This window comes from Phragmites australis, chromosome 2, assembly GCF_958298935.1.
Source record: "Phragmites australis chromosome 2, lpPhrAust1.1, whole genome shotgun sequence".
NCBI classification, from domain to species: Eukaryota; Viridiplantae; Streptophyta; class Magnoliopsida; order Poales; family Poaceae; genus Phragmites; species Phragmites australis.
This window is the reverse complement of record NC_084922.1, coordinates 24,814,192-24,831,373: the sequence shown is the minus strand read 5'-3', so window position 1 is coordinate 24,831,373 and position 17,182 is coordinate 24,814,192. Positions and strand designations below refer to the sequence as shown.

Sequence of the window (17,182 nt, the reverse complement as noted above, 5' to 3'; positions counted from 1 at the left end):
CGAATTTCGTAGAAATGCGCTCTGGCCCCAGGCACTCGCTTTTGCCTCCACAAATAGCGATAACCGCTGAAGTGCGATTGATAACCGCCCAGTGCGAACCGAATTTCTCATTTCCATCATCGGTTTCCTCGGCTTCATGATGGATCTATCCGGGCTCGCTGAGGTAGTGTGGATTTGGCCACTGCCAGACGCGAGGGGAACTAACGAAGAGGATAAGGACCTCCTGCCCTTATCTCATAGAGCTGGGCCGAAACATACTATTTGCACTGTACGTACATCCCATTTCGGTCTTTTCATTTTTTTTCAAGCTTTTTTAAATCTACCAATGTTTGAGCATGTATTCCCTCATGCAAATGACATTTTTGAATTTTTTTTCACATATAGTCTTATAATTGTCTCTAGTTTTTTATAGAATTTTTTATTTTTTAAAATTTCGATTTGAATATTTTGAATTCAAATTCTAAAACTAGTCGACTTGTTAATTTGGTGGAGAGCGAATTTGCCTATTATCGTGATTATCAACCGGTTATTAACGAATTTTCGAAACCTGAGCCATCCTCGTGTGCATTTTGTCTATTAAAAGCAGGTTCGGCCTCCTCACTCACCTCACCTGACAGAGGGCCTATTTTATTTGGCTTTTTTGGATTTTTGCTTCTCAGAAGCTTGAAGTCAAACGAAATAGCCAGTTATGAGCTAGCTTTTGAAAAATTAAAAAGTTAACTTCTAAGTAAATGAATTAAAAGAAAAAAACTAGTTGAGAGAAGTTTTTTTTAGCTTTTGAGCTAAAAATTTAGAATAAAAATAAAAAGCAAAATATCAGAAGACAAAAAACAAAAGCTAAAAGCCTCCGCCGACCAAACTACCTGACTCCATTAGCGAGCCTCTGTGAACTGGACTGAGATCCTCTAACAGGAGAGAGTAAAGTCATGAGTGAACAGTACTAATAACTTTACTCCGAAACCGTCGAATTAGAAATAAACTAACGAAATCGATTGCTACAGTTTTGATTAGTACACAATATATTTACTACAGTAAATCACAGCACTCGGTCCCACAGAAAATACTGTTCCCTGACTTCCCTTAAGTCAGAGGATCCGGTTCCTGCGAACCGAACCATGGGCGCCGCAGCGTCGCCTCTCCTGCTCGTGCTCGCCCTCGCAGTCCTGGCCTGCGCAGTATGGCCGTCGCGGGCGGGGGCGGCGCTGGACGACCCCGTGGAGCTCCTGCGGAGGGCCAAGGAGGCCGGGTTCGCGGACTGGATGGTCGGGGTGCAGCGGCGGATCCACGAGAACCCGGAGCTCGGCTACGAGGAGTTCGCCACCAGCGAGCTCGTGCGCCAGGAGCTCGATGCCATGGGGATCCCCTACAGGCACCCCTTTGCCGTCACCGGGGTCGTCGCCACCGTCGGCACAGGCGGCCCGCCCTTCGTCGCGCTCCGGGCGGACATGGACGCGCTACCGCTGCAGGTCCGTCGCCACCTTCTTCGTCTTCTTTGGTTTCAGTGCCCTTTCCCTGATCTTGCTTCAACTGTGTGGGTTAGTTGTGATCTCGTGTTGGGCCATCCGCGTCTTGATTTTGTTGCGGATTGAGGGGAAGAATTTCTTCGTTAGGCTTTCCTGTCCTTTCCAATTGCCGGATCGAAAATTGCAGCTTTTCCCGAGCAGTGCTTATTAAGCTAGTGAGGGATTGATCTTGGAGACGCTTGGAAACTGTCAAACTTGACCTCTCTCAATATGTTAGCAGTGTAAATTGTAATCTCTTTAATCTAAATAAGCTCTGCCAGTAACAAAAAAGCCTGCGTACTTGTGTTCTAGTAGTCATGTTCCAAAATTTCACCTTTGAGGATGGGGATAAGGGAAGAGGAACTACGGAGATTTCTTATGAGCTTATGTTGTACACCAGAAAGCAGTCAAACAATCTCTGAAGTCGAAAGGATGCATATATTTGTTCTTTGAAATTGGTTGCAAAGCCATGAAGAGTTAGGATGATCAAGGTCAGCACGTGGGATATGTAAATGGTCTAGCCAAGTATTGAGTTTCTTAGACAGTTCATGGCAATGGCAGGCACTCGTTCTGGTAAGGAAAGGCAGGAGCTTGTGCTAACCTACTCCTAGGTAGTTCCCTAGCTGCCCCTTTTGATTAGGAACATACAAGGATAGGTTTTGGCTTCTTATAGGGATGGATTGCATAGGTGGCCTTTGCAGAGGGTGACGAGATAAATGCGTGATTTGTATCAGTTGCATGATTGTTATGTCCTTCTATGAGAACTTGACCGATAGAATTAGAGTTTATGATGTTCGATGGAATTAGAGTTTATAATGTACACACTATATTTTTTTCCTATTTTCTTTGTTAATTTGAAATTTGTATCCTCTTTTTTCCCCTTCTGTTCTACAAACTATTGGAAATCCTGGTTTTAGTTCGCTATCTATACATTATTTTGTGATGATAAACGTAACAGCTCCAAAATGCTCGCTATCCAGTTGAGTAATTTATTCTATATGTGGAGAGTTGCTTATTAATTTATTAATCCCCAAAAATTGTAACTTCCATAGTACTTATCTTCAATTAGTTATGATGGACAAACTACCTGAATCTTCATTTGGACAAATTGAATTACCGATATCAACTAAGTATTGATGTGTGGCTTTTCAGGAAAGCGTGGAATGGGAGCACAAGAGCAAAGTTCCTGGGAAGATGCATGGATGTGGCCACGATGGTCATCTTGCTATGCTATTGGGCTCTGCTAAGATTATTCAGGAGCATCGTGATCAGTTGCAGGTTGGTTAAAGAATCTTTCTGTAGTTATAAAGGGATATAAATTCTTGTTGGACAACGAGAAGTTCTGCAATGGTTGGTGTCTTCTTTTAACATTGAGAGAATTTTTGGAATTTGGAAGTTAAAGATAGATTAATCATTTCTGTAGTTATAAAGGGATGTAAATTCTTGTTGAACAACGAGAAGTTCTGAAATGGTTGGTGTCTTATTTTAACATTGGGAGAATTTTTGGACTTTGGAAGTTAAAGATAGATTAATCATTTATGGTGGGTTTTCAATTGCTGAGGTTAATCATCAAGTGCAATGTTCAATTGTTCATTTCAGAGAACATGAATGTCTATTTGATTTGATGTATTATGTTAGTGGTATATATCAATATTCATGTTGTAGCTACCACCTCTTCTGTACGTCCAGCCATGACAAGGAAGATTTGTTTAATTAAATACAGGAGTTAATAGCCTTCAAAAAACCTATGAAAGATGTTTAAGATTTCATTTTGGTTCAGTTAATGAAACCAAGGCACCATACATAGCTTCATTGAAGAGTGGCATAATATAAGAAAAGATAAGAACATGGAAAACAAGTAATTGATAGTGCTGTCTGCTTAAAAGAACAGTTTATTCAATCGCTGCTTGATGAAATACAATATATTACCTCTCTTTGCCTCTTTCTTGGTCTATTCTTCATTTCATTTTTTTTTAATCAACCTTTGACAGCAGATTTAGCATTTCTATCAGTTGCTTATGTTTCTCTTTGTAGGGAAAGTGCGCATGCACATTTAGTTGGTAAAAAAAAAAATCAGTTCAAGTAATCTATTTTAGACAGCATACAATACAACTAATCTAAGTTGTCAATATGGCCATTCTTCATATTCAGTCACTTGGTTGCCTCATTGGTATTATGAATTTTCTTATAATCATGGAATTTCAATCACCTATAATTTTCTCTATTTACAAGTGCCTTGTTGATTACTGTAGGGTACAGTGGTCTTTGTTTTCCAACCAGCTGAGGAAGGTGGTGGTGGAGCAAAGAAAATGATAGAAGCTGGAGCTGTGGAAAACATAGAAGCCATTTTTGGGCTTCATCTAGCCAACTTTGTGCCTATTGGTGTGCTGGCATCCAGACCAGGGTCTATTATGGCTGGTAGTGGAACTTTTGAGGCCGTAATAAGTGGTAAGGGAGGGCATGCTGCACTTCCTCATCACACTATAGATCCTATATTGGCTGCCTCAAATGTTATTGTGAGCCTTCAACAACTTGTTTCCCGGGAAGCCGATCCCTTGGACTCACAGGTACTGCTCCATCCTTGGCCAACTTAAGTTGTTACTGCATGCCATAGATTTTCAAGCAAGGATGTCTCATGATTGACTTTTACTATGCCTATTTATGTTAATTACATAGTTCTCTTTGGTAGAATTCCGTGCCCTGCTGTTCTGTTTGTCTAAATTACAAAACAATAATAGAACAATGACTTTTATAAACTGATTTTGCCAGGAAATTAATTGTGTACTGGATAACCTGTTTTAATATTTGTCAGCATCTTGAGGATCAACAAACGTTAGCTCTTGTAGAAACTTTTGTTCCTGATCTTAATGTGAAAAGTATTCAGTCTGAGTTTGCCAGGGTCTACGATTATAACTAGGTGCACAAAAAGTTCTGTGCCCATCACTATACCTGTATTCAAAACTTAAGCTTGCACTTTTGGGCTGTTCAATCTAGGCAATTGCAGTTCCATACACAACTGATTGCACATTACAAACATTTTGTTTAGTCAGAAGTTAAGCTTGCACAAAATGTTCCGTGTCCCTGATTGTAAAATTTTGTTTATTCCATTTGTTACCCCCAGTTAATCATCAGTTTGTCCAGTGGACCGTCTATAGTATTTATGTTATTTTGAACCTTTGGCTATTCGTCTTTTTTATACTCCAGTATATCATTATTTTGTTTGGATGTGTACCTTGTTCTACAGGTTGTAACAGTTGGGCAATTTCAAGGAGGAGGGGCCTTCAATGTTATCCCAGATTCTGTTACAATAGGTGGCACCTTCAGAGCCTTCTTGAAAGAGAGTTTTAATCAATTAAAGCAGCGAATCAAAGAGGTAACAGCTTACAACTTGGGAAGTTTGTGTTACTCTTTCGTAGTAGTCAATTTTTACCTTCTTGGCTATGAAGGGAAGGGGAGGGGGAGATGAAAAGAAACCAAAGTTGACCTAAATAATGGCTGTCAACATGTTTGGTTAAATTTATTAATTATAGTTACGATTGCTATCAAGATGACGAGTCACTACACCTAAGTCCAATAGTAATTATTGAATTGTGCAATTTGCCATTTAATTGATAGCTTTAGACAAGTGAGGTACTAGTTGAACTACTGTCTCTTGTATGCTACCTATTTTAAATATATACTACAACCAAGGGTATGGTAAACAAATAAGCTGGTACACATCTTAAAATTTGGTGCCTTCCCTCACTCCTCGTCTTTGCTAGGCTGTATTGTTGGCAATTTGAGCACAAAAGTAGTTCCTGCTGCTTGTCGAAGCTGAAATTCATGAAAAAATACATGCAGCCGCATTGAACCTGTTACCTAGATTCAGGCTCACATGTGCTCTTGTTCTTTCAATATTCATAAAAGAGAATTTTCTTCTATAAACTTGACATAAATTTATAGTTGTAGCTTTCATTTCACTAAATGGTTTTTACTTTACTATTATAAGAACAAGATTACTCACTGGGATTCAGTATGTGTGTCTAGGTAGATGGAAGTTTCTGGGTTACACTGCTCAGAATTCTATGGAGTTGTTCACTATTTTACTTCAAGTAATTTTACTGCACTGCACATTGGTTTGTGGAGGATTCTCAGCTACTCTTTGTTTTCCCTGTTCCAGGTCATTGTGTCCCAAGCATCTGTGCAGCGGTGCAGTGCTATTGTGGACTTCCTTGAAAAGGACCACCCTTTCTTTCCCCCAACCAGCAATAGCCCAGAGCTCCATGATTTCTTCGTGAAATTGGCTAGCAAGATGGTTGGCCCCAAGAACGTGAGGGACATGCAGCCACTGATGGGCGCCGAGGACTTTGCCTTCTACGCTGAAGCGATCCCCGCAACGTACTACTACTTTGTGGGCATGTACAACGAAACTCGTGGACCGCAAGTGCCCCATCACTCCCCCTACTTCACCATCAACGAGGATGCTCTCCCCTATGGCGCAGCTATGCAAGCATCGTTGGCTGCTCACTATCTGCTTGAGCACCAGCCCGCTGCTACCCCTGATAAGGCGAAAACCCATGACGAGCTGTAGATAGATATTGTTTGCTTCATTGAATTCTGGTTAAATGCAAATGATAATGAAAATTGGTGAAATTAGATTGGGCAATTGAAGCTGAATTTCTGGCTGGTTGACTTTTATCTTTTGCCAAACTATGCAGCGGCTGTATATATACCGTGATAATTGCGCTTTTTGATAAGCGTATGCCCGTCAATTGCACATTTAGGCATTATTTAGTGCAATGATGCAGTCAGCAAACAATCTGGAAAACATAGTTCTTGTATTCTTAGTGCAATGACTGATTGCCTGGTTGGAAAACATAGTTCTATTGCCTTATTGCACGATGAATTGCCTGCTTTTTTACTAGCTAGGTGACAACCACCGTGCAGTTTTTGGTCCTTAAAACTAATCAGTTTACTCTTGGGCAAAAGTTGCCTTTTTCATGGTCAGGATCGTCTGTTCTGTTCAACAGGAGCATATGATTTCCCTGGTGAATGTGCTCACGTATGGTGATATGAGGGAGGTGGAAATCTGCAACGACCCTCTACTTCTTGCATGAAGTTGCGCATGAAATTTGGTCATATGACAGAGATATATAGCTCAGCCTGCATAGTGCAAATTTAAACACCCGTCACACAGCAGGGCAACAAAAAACATTTGAGAGTCCTTGCAAAAAAAAAACGGGGGTACTTTCGAGAGTCCTAAAATAAGGTACTCTTGAGAGTCGTTTGGAAGATAGGAATTTCACATGACCAAATATGCCCCCATTTTGGACACAAGCCACTGGCATGCTCGAGAGATGCATGCCCTACTGCGTATTACTGTGGCTGGCTCTTATTAGTACAAAACTTTTTCGCCCTACATTCTTCAAACGATGGGTTCTCATGCAGTTTTAGTCTCTAGCGTCCGTCAACCCCAACCTCTTCATCTTTTCGCAATGGTGCGGTTGTGCCGAGATACATTATATGCCCAAGTCTCTGTAGGAGCAGAAGTTACCGTTAAATTTATCGTTCTCCTTTTGGAAGACAGAGATGATAGGAGCAGACCCGGACAAACTAGCCCGAGCTGAAAATTGTCTAGCCTGGACTGATAATACCTTTGTTTGTTTTACAGCCCGACAAATGTTCATGTTTAGTGAGGGGTTGCATCCGAGGATCTTAGTTAAACATCAAAATATCTATGAAAAATTTGGTTCGGATTGTTGTAATATGGCCGATCTCAACGACAATCTAACAGCCACGTGACAAGAACAAAGAATATTAACTAGACGCTCGTGTAGTGCAGAGCTTGGAGTTGGAGAGAATTCCGATAGGATGCAACAATATATGTACGAATTAAATTGGATAGATTAGATTAATTCCTATTTAACTTTAGGTAAATGTCAACCTCGGTGGAGCAAAATCACAACACCGATGGTACTGTAGCAAAATGGTTCTATTATATCATGATTATGATTTTAGTGATTAATAATAATATAACCAATGAGATTAATATGCTTATCAAGAATATATGTTATAGGTCTTATGGATATAATACATGAAGAAGTTATCGTAATTAGGATAAAGTTGAACTGAATTGGAGAAATCCTAAGAAGATTTGCCTTACCGGATGGTCCGGTGCTATGGATGTTGAGCTCACCGGAGCATATTTGATAAAGGGGGAGAGAGGTCTGAAAATCTCATCGGAATGTCCGATGATTAGCAAGTGTGCTCACTTAAGCAAATCTTTCAAAGAAAGGTGTCGTGCTGAAGAATGAAGACTAAGCTCTGAAAAATGAACAATGCAAAGAGGCAGAACGAAGTTCAAAGCATTAGATAATCTGGTGATGAAGTGATGTGCACCGGATGCTTTCACCGCAGCAATTTACACATAGAAGAAGGAAAGGCTCGGATGGCTCAGGATAACTCACCAGAGAGTTCAGTGATGGAGACGAAGTATACACCGGAGTGTCTAGTGTTCACAGAGGTTTGAGTGAGGTTGCAACGGCTAGTTTATGAGAGTGTACTCACCGGATGATCCACTGTTAACAACTTTTCTAAGCCGTTAGGTTAACGGCTAATGCGCGAGTTTGAGGCTATAAATATCTTCCCACTCAGTTATTTGAAGGGTGACATGCTGCTGGAGTCTAGAAGAAGCTCATACGCACTTGAGAACACATCCAATCCACCAAAATGCTTAAAGTGATTATCTAAGACAATTAAGCACAATATTAGAGAGTGTTTAATGCTTATAGGCCTAAAGTGAGTTGTAGCTAAGTGTTGTAGCTTGAAGAAAGGATAGAGAGTGATCCTAACTTGTACCGAGTGGTACGGCGACACCTTGGAGTCTTGTTAACTTGTCGGCATTTTGGGCCTTTGTAGCTCAAGCTTGTTGATCGTCCAACTTGGTGTGGAGCGGCGGCAAGACACATGTGCGGGGACGTGGAGACCCTTATCTTGGTGGCTTAAGCTTCGAAGTGATCATGGCGGCAAAGAACCGAAAAGAGAGACTAGTGGTGAGATCTTACCTTGGTAGCTTAGTAGCTTATTCGGGTGGAGGCCTTGTTTTTTGACTTAGTGGTTCAAGAGCTGTGACCGAGTGTGTCGGTGTATCAGGAACCGGGGGTCCCTGAGTCCCGAGGCCAGGCCAGCCGTTCGCCACGTGTCACCATCCCGCGAGGTCCCTCCTGCGGGATGAGGAAAATCTAAGTTCCGGGAGAAGGTGCTCGGGGCCACAGTCTCTGGTCCCCGAGCACCCCAGTTTCCCGATGACCCGCATAGTCCAAGTACCGGGAAGAAAGTGCTCGGGGAGGTGCCCGCTCATCCCCGAGCACCCTAGTCCCCCGACGATCAGAAGAGCTAAGTTCCGGGAGAGAGTGCTCAGGGACCGCGCGCAGCAGTCCCCGAGCGCACGGTTCCCCGAGGGCCAGCGTGAGAATGCTCGGGAGCGAGTGCTCGGGGCTGCGCATGGCAGCCCCCGGGTTCCCGGTTCCCCGAAGGGTCTGTGCAAAAGTGCTCGGGTTTGCTCGTGGCAGCCCCCGAGCATTCGGTTCCCCGGAGGATCATGCCCGAATGATCGGGAGAGAGTCCTCGGGGAGGTAATCAGTACCCCCAAGCACCCGGTATCCCGAAGACAAAGATAGGCATTCCCGGAAGAGAGTGCTCGGGGAGGTGAACGGTACCCCCGAGCACTCGGTTCCCCGACGACCCAGAGAGGCCCCCAAGGGGCCCACAGATGAGGTGTCCGCCCGTCAGAGGTCCAAGACCGCATTAAATGAGCGCGCGTGGCCTGACATATCCAATTGCTCCCGCCGCGGCGTCAGTTCCTGCCATGTTTTGGCAGAGGGGCGTGGGGCTATTAATTGCACGGGTCCCGTCCCGTATCATCTGGCGTATCTCGGGATAACGTTGCCAGGATCAAGGCGTTCCGCCTGCCGCCCTGCCGTGGCAGAGGAACAAGACAGGGCGGGCACGCCGGGTGGCTCTGGGGTTGCCCGGTGGGCCCTCTCAACGGCGCCCGTTGCCAAGGCGTCCACAGTGACAAGTGACCGGAAGCGCGTCGCATTTTTCCACCGCCCCAGTCACTTCGCCCAGAGGAAATGATGACGCCTCTCTCAGTCGTGGCGTCTTGGAACTTGTGCCCCTTCCTTCCCGTTCGGGGTATGTCGCGGGCGGCGAGTGCATAAAAGGGTCGGCACACAGGGAGAAAGAGAGAGAGATCAACAAGCCCAAGCGTTCGACCGTGCCGCAACCAACGAAGAAGAGACCGTATGCATCGAGCACAGAAGCACCAAGAACAAAAACCGTAGTCCCTGTCCAAGAGCAAGGGGCTTCAAGCTTTCAGTTAGACACAATATTCTTGTAACCAGCTACATCCTTGAGGGATCACCCCCAGGATAGTTATTGCATCCATACAGGAGTAGGGTATTACGCCCCCGTGCGGCCCGAACCTGTCTAAACTCCAGTGCATTTACTTCCCTTTGCACTAGGTCGATCATCCCCCACCACCGGCCGTTGCATTTACTTCCACTTCCATTTATTTCTCCGACGAACTTACAGGATCATCCCCCCGGCCGAATCTCTAAAAAGGGGTATCTCGGAATCCCTGCGACAGGAGTTAATCCTCTGACAGAGTGCCAACCAGAAATATATCTTTTGTGGAGCTCTAATGTGGACTAGAGGTGATATTTATGCTATCGATACCATATGATTAAAATCTCTTATGCCGAGTTTGTTTTCTCTACCTTATTTACGTTTTCTCATTTATTTTTTTGCAATTTACCTTACTAGATAGGTTACAAGCTCTTTTGATTGGTAGAGTAGACTTACTAGATAAATATAAAATAAATTTAGATAGAAATTAATATATATTTATCTTATGTAGTTTTTAGAGTCCAATAAATTTCAAATATTCTATTTCACTTTCCTTTTAAAACATCACCATTCCCTTCATATATATTTTATCATCCACGCTAGAAAGGAACAACGGTCTAGTGCAATCCCAGTAAAGCTTAAGCAACACAAATCAAGCACCTATATCTTTAACCTCAACATGCTCCTACCTTTCAACATCCTCAAACCACGGTTAGAAAATAGCACAAGAAACCATAGAAATTTAGTGCAGTTCTGGTTGGACGTTGGAAGTTCATGTAATACCGATATGCTTACTTTCAGTTCTCTCATTCGCCGAAGCATTGAAACACATCTTTCCTATTCATGCGTTGAAGCTACGTAGGATTCAATTATCCTTACTCCTATCTTTGTACTGTTCTAAATAAACATTAAAATTTATAAAAAAGATTTTATTTTGTCCTGTGGACTGGAAGATGAAACCAGGGGCGAAAAGATGGCAACATGGTGCGCCACCTGTTATCCAGCTCGTTCAGCAGCCCTCCCCACACGCGCACCACAGCAGCCAGCGAGGCCGCCAGAGGAAGCGACCAAACCCAAACCCAAACCCAGCCTAGCCAGCCATGCCCTCCACCTCCTCCTCCTCTCCCACATGAACTGTGCGGTCCTCCCTTCCCTGCTCCTCTTCGTATATTGGAACCGGCGGCTGGATGGTGACGGTGGGTTCTTGCGCGCCTGCCGCCGCCGCGGCGCCCCTCGGCCCCTCCTCGTCGAGGCGGCCGCCGGCGGGCTTAGGACCTGCCGGCTTCTTGCCCTGTTCCTCGGTCGCGCGGAGCCGCGGCGGCGCCTTGCTGGGATGGGCACGAGGGCCCAAGAAGCCGCCGCCGCCACTCTCGGTGGCAAGGCTGAACCGGGTAATTGCTTCCTGTGGATATTCTGTATTTGTTGTTCTTCCTGCATGCTCTCACGTGTCGGACTAAAATTGTTTGGAACCCTGATGGAGAATATTTGTTTTTCTTGTTAAATATTTCTTGATTGCATGGCTGCTGTCATGGCAGATGGCAATTTTGTGATGCATAGTGGAATTTCACCGTCAAAAATCAATTAAAAATATGTCAGACTAGAAGGCCTCAAATTGAGTTGGTTGCTATTGTAATTCTTTGTGCCAAAGTTAAGCTGTTATGGTTGTTCACTGTAAATCAAGGCTAACTGCATATTAGATCGTCTGTAACACTGGAATAATACAGATTTTGTAGTGACAACAAATTGCAGTAGATTGTATAGCATAATAGTTGCAATGTTCACCCAAACATTATTTTTTCAAAATAAAAAGTTTTCTCAAGATTCGATCTTTTTACAATCCATGGTAGCAACCAGTCTTACTTGTGTCGTTGCTGCTTGGGTCCTGTGCTAATGTTTGGACAGTGTCATTCACACCTTTCCCTTCTTCTGAGCTATGCTCGTGCCAGTCCAAACCGTATGGCTGCGATTAAGGTGCGAAACAAGTTATTGTCGCCTCAGATTAGTACTCATCTCAATTGATATCGAACTTTCTGGCTGATTGATGATAAAAGATCAACCATTCAGAAAGTTGACCACTTTTTGCAGATAAATGCTGTGGGCTACTATCATTACATTTCAAAAATGCTTGTATTATAGCTTTTTCCCTAGCATACCCTCAAAAGGGTGAATTATACAGCTAAAAAAAACTAGAGTTCCCTTTATACTTCATCGGGTTCAGCCTGACCTTGACCTTTTTTCAGAATCCAATGCTTTGGATTCTTGCCACCTTTGTTTATATCTTTTATTCAATTTTTTTGGGATGTCTCTTGAACATTGGGTTTAAAATGGACTGCACATATATAAATCCACCTGTTGAATTTAGGTTGTGTCCTAAATGGCTGCACCCTCTTTTGTGTATGGCGTTACTCTAGATCTGGGATGACTTTGTGGCTAGCGGATTTTGACGAGTCAGCATGGCTGCAAACTAAAATTTTAAAACTGGGTTTTTGATTTCAGAATGCTGTGATATATTTGGTTTTCACTAATGATTTACTGCCAGGGGCTTTTTTTTTTTTTTTGTGCTCGTATAGTTGCTTCCGGGATACACGCGAAGAGATGGGCATGAAGGTGATGAGAGTAGTCAAGGAATGGATGATGCTATTATGTTTGGGCCAGATGATGATGGTGCAAAGATTCCTACTCAGGTAGAGACTCTCGTTAAGGGTACTGCAACGGTCGCTGCTCCAGAATACAAGCCAATCCCTGATCTAGATTACTTACAGGTACCTTTCTTATCATTTTATACAGTTTTTTGCTGTTCAATTTATTTCAAGTTAATTTTAGTGATCATAGCCTTTGAAAGTTAGTTTGGTACAATCAGAATCAACGCAGCTCATCGACCTTTAATGACTTCTACTTAGCATACATGACTTATATGAATTGATTTATCCTATGGATTTGCCTCATTTAACTGGCGGTCATGCAGGAGTTGCTGGCTATTCAGCAGCAAGGACCCCGCGCAATAGGTTTTTTCGGAACCCGCAACATGGGGTTTATGCACCAACAGCTTATTGAGATCCTGAGCTATGCTATGGTCATAACAGTATGTCACTGATTTATGTATCTTTGTCATTCATATGATCTTTGAGTGCTTTAGCATTGTAATTAATGTTTATGTGTAAATTGCAGAAAAACCATATATTCACATCCGGGGCTTCCGGAACTAATGCAGCTGTTATCAGGGGCGCTTTAAGGGCTGAAAAGCCAGAGTTGCTTACTGTAATTTTACCTCAAAGTCTAAAGAAGCAACCTCCTGAAAGCCAAGAACTGTTGTCTAAAGTAAGAATTCCTGATATTTCTATTCTGAATCGGTCGTTTTCTGGTCTAACTTAGTTTTAAACCTGTTACTGGAGAACACTACGTACACCAATTTACCTTTTATACTATATATTTTAATATTTAGTCTTGCATTTAGTGATTTTGTATTGTTAGATTGCTCATTGCAGTATTTTCAGTATATTGGCACATAATTATGGGAAAGGTTGCTGATAGCTGCACAAAAAAGGGAAAAGATGTACTCATGCTTGTGAATGAATCATATTTGTCATATCCATATGATGGTCAAAGTGATGTAGTCATAAAGCCATAATGATGATACTTGAATGACGAAAGCATGGATTTTCTAAGTTGTGTTTTCCTATTAATGCACTGATGTTTGAAGCAATACTTGTTTCACACTAAATTAGTATTGTCACTTCTGAATTAGTTCTTACCACCATTTTTTAGTTTGTTTATCTGCATGATCATACATGTCAACGACTCAACATTAATACTTGAGGATAGCATTGTGTTGTGTTATTATTAAGAGAGAATGATATATGCTTTTCTGTATAGAGTAATACAAAGATAAATGGTTGACCTGATTCATCTTTCATTAATATAGCATTTAATTTATTCTCACTTTAGACCTCTGGAAGTCTGAATTAATCCTGCTATTACCTCTGACCCTTGATTATGTCGCATGTCTGTTCTTACATCAGAAATTTGTATAGTTTATTTTGAATCCTTAGGGTGTTTTCTTGCTATCCTTATCAAGCTTGATCATAAATATGCTTAAAAATCAACATGATTGATTAATTAGGAATGTCTCGCCATGCTACTCCCTTCAGTCACAAATAAGTGTCGTTTTGGGTTACGTGCAGGCAGCATTTTCAAACTTTAACTACAAATTACTCTTTATGTATTAAGTTTGGATATTTGAGAATGATATGGTTAGATTTATCTCGAAAAGTAGTTTCATAATATTATAACTTTGCTATATTCTACAAACATATTACACCAAAAAGTAATAGTCAAAGATGTATTTTGGGGACCATGTCGATGTCCAAAATGACACTTATTTGTGACTGGAGGGAGTATATGATTTCAGACACCATCAGCAAATCCTATGATTTGGGATTCTGGGAAGATAACTAGATTATTAGGCATTTACTGTCATATGTGCTGATTCTAATAACATGCCTAAGGAGCTTAATAGCATCCTGCCGATGTTCTGTTTCCATGTGGTAAATTTGATATGCTTCAGGAACATTTTTGAATTTTTGTAGGTACAAAACTTGATTGAGAAACCTCAGTATGACCATCTGCCACTAATTGAGGCTAGCAGGTCAGTGAGCTACCTTTTCAAATTGCTCCTAGTTTTTTTTTCTTGCATATTTTGGTCACCAATTGTATCACTATACCTATTCGATCCATGCCTGATTAGCATATCGTTTACTGGTCATTCAGATATTGCACTCAGTAAGTGCTATGTATATGTGGCTCTAGCATTGTCTATTCGTCAGAGTTGATACTGTACTATTACTAGGTTATCATTTTTTTTGGTTAATCTGCTCTATTTTAGATATCGAGCATCTGCCTTTTTGCCTATTTGTCAGTGTTAATTTAGAAGTATCTTGTATCATTTCAGTATCCCTTGCTTTATCCTGCTTCTCACATGGACATGGACATGGACCGAAAGACTTGAGTTGCATTTTTCTCTAAATTAATGTTGCGATTAGAATATGGCATTTGTGCTTAATAGCAGCTCTTGTCATCTTCAGGTTGTGCAACATGGACATTATCTCGAAGGTCCAACAGGTGATCTGTTTTGCGTTTCATGACAGCAAGCTGCTGATGGAAACATGCCAGGAGGCCAAGAACCTTCGGAAGATTGTAACGCTCTTCTACCTGGATTAGCTCCTCGTCAGTGATGTCCAATCTTTTTTGTCCGTGCCGTAGTCTGGTGGATTAAAGCAAGCTATTCGGTTTAGTTAGTTTCTGATATATGGGGTAGGTGGTGCCATCTTCCATTGAAGAAGAAAGTCATTTTGTTTCGCCTATTGTTTTTATTCTTGTCACAAAATCTTGTCAAAATGCCTAGTTCGTCAGTTAAGGGAATAAGTTAAAGTTTATTGCTGGTGATCTCCAAGGTTTATCTTAGCTCAGAACCCAGTTTCATCCGCTTTTCCATTTTCCTCTTAGGGAAATGTGTTCCAGTTTTTTCCGTGATGAAATGTTTCCGGCTTTTTGTTAGGGAAAATGTCAGACCTTGAGTCTTCAGAGTCCTGTGTAATGTCTGAAAACAGCTGAAAATTCAGTTCGGTCAGTCAATGGAGCAACTCAGGCAGTCAGGGTGCCGGTTTAGTGGTGGAACGTTGATCGTCTATCCAATAGCTGCTGTGCGACTTTCTTTTACCACGTTAATATAATGAGTTTAAACTTGATTTACCGCGTGTTTAGATGGTTTAAACTTGTATTAAGCTTATGCTTACTTATTTGCTATTGTAATTCGAATCGAACCTCAATTGCTAATGGAGAGGTAATATGGAAGTTTCCATAGCATATTCTCTAGCGTAATTGTAGATTAGGGTTCGTCTTAGAACATTCCCCAATTTGGTTCGTGAAATTGACGAGCGAATCCAGGTGAATTAAACCAGTTGATCATGTCGTGAGAATTTGAATCTTTAGGATCTAACAACAGGTATTAGAGCCGAGCTATCCTCGATAAAGATTTGGCAGCGAGTTCAAAGGTGGCGAGGGTTGCATGATAGTTGTTCGTGTGTAAAATTCTGAGAGCTTAGGTTGAATTTGGCTGCGGTGCTGATGGCGGGTGGCAAGACTCAGGCTTGGGTTGCTAGGTTAATCTTGGCATAAAATGCCTCGGTTGATCTCTTGTCTTGGTGACGATAGATCCTAACAAGGCCTAAAGCTAGGGTCTTGGATCTGGGTTGTCCTCTTAGGCAGACAAGTCGATTGACAAGTAAGATGGGTTCTGGTGGTGGGGAGAACTGGTGGCAAAAGATAGAGGAGTTAAGAAGAGAGGTGGCAGATCTGAAGTTGCTGAAGACTGACTTGTCTGAGATCAAAAGCATTGTCGGTGTAATAGGTAAGGGGGTGCCCCACGTGACGGGTCCTGTGCCGCAAAGTGTCAGCATGCAATAGGTATTGTCAAAACCACAGCCACATCGCACGACCAGGGCGAAGCTCTGCGACCAGCCCTCGCTGGTCGCAGAGCAGGTACCCACCTATCTGACCAAGTCTTATTTAATGTCTACTTAAGTGTTTTTTCTTCCCCAGTCACTTGCTTTCGGCGTGGCATGGTCATGGAGCGGTGTGGAATTATAGTGACCTGTCCCGTATCATTTAATGTCGCGGTATGGTCTGACGGGTGAGCGTGACGGCATTCGGTGATGGTACAGGACACGCAGGACGACCAGAGTAGGGCAAGCATGCCTATCCAACGTCATGATGTACTAGGGGTAGTTTGCTCCGTCATGGGTAGGTCTACCGTAGGGTTTGGCATAGTCTATTTATTTGTGCATCTTTTCCCCTAGTATTTAAATGGCTCAAGACCTTGTTTGTAGGCACAAAGAAGACATTTTGTAACTAGTTCACCAAATTCATAAGATAATACACAGGATGTAGGGCTATTATCCTATGGGAGGTCTGAACCTGGATAAATCTTGGTGTTTTTGATTCCAGGTTGATACACGCGTATAGGAAACGTGAATTAACATCTCTGTCGTCCGGTATACCCCGGATTATTGTCAGGGATCATCCCCTGATAGTTGACGCGCCAGGTAAGGGCATGTTTTTTCGTGTTTCTGCAGGTATTGGGCTACCCATGACCAGATCCTCAACTGCTATGAAGTCCCATTTAGAGGACCCCAGCTGTCGCGAGGTCTTCGTAATGAGATACGACCCAAATGAGCCCGGTGTGCTCCAAGAAGGGGATACCAAATCGGAGTCCGAAACTCCGAGCTCGAGCAGGA

General features: G+C 42.5%; 2 protein-coding genes across 2 annotated transcripts; both read left to right on the top strand.

The window, feature by feature from the left end:
* Positions 1–1,063: 1,063 nt before the first annotated feature.
* On the top strand, positions 1,064–6,357 carry LOC133904701 (IAA-amino acid hydrolase ILR1-like 1). The gene is made up of 5 exons (XM_062346192.1): positions 1,064–1,466; positions 2,655–2,780; positions 3,755–4,069; positions 4,747–4,875; positions 5,662–6,357. The coding sequence occupies exons 1-5, from the start codon at positions 1,116–1,118 to the stop codon at positions 6,070–6,072; spliced, it is 1,332 nt and encodes a 443-aa protein (XP_062202176.1). The 5' UTR covers positions 1,064–1,115; the 3' UTR covers positions 6,073–6,357.
* Positions 6,358–10,904: 4,547 nt separating this feature from the next.
* On the top strand, positions 10,905–15,322 carry LOC133904685 (uncharacterized). Its single transcript, XM_062346169.1, has 6 exons — positions 10,905–11,281; positions 12,461–12,652; positions 12,856–12,972; positions 13,059–13,208; positions 14,477–14,535; positions 14,972–15,322. Exons 1-6 carry the CDS (start codon positions 11,078–11,080, stop codon positions 15,105–15,107), a joined length of 858 nt encoding a protein of 285 aa, XP_062202153.1. The 5' UTR covers positions 10,905–11,077; the 3' UTR covers positions 15,108–15,322.
* Positions 15,323–17,182: the final 1,860 nt, after the last annotated feature.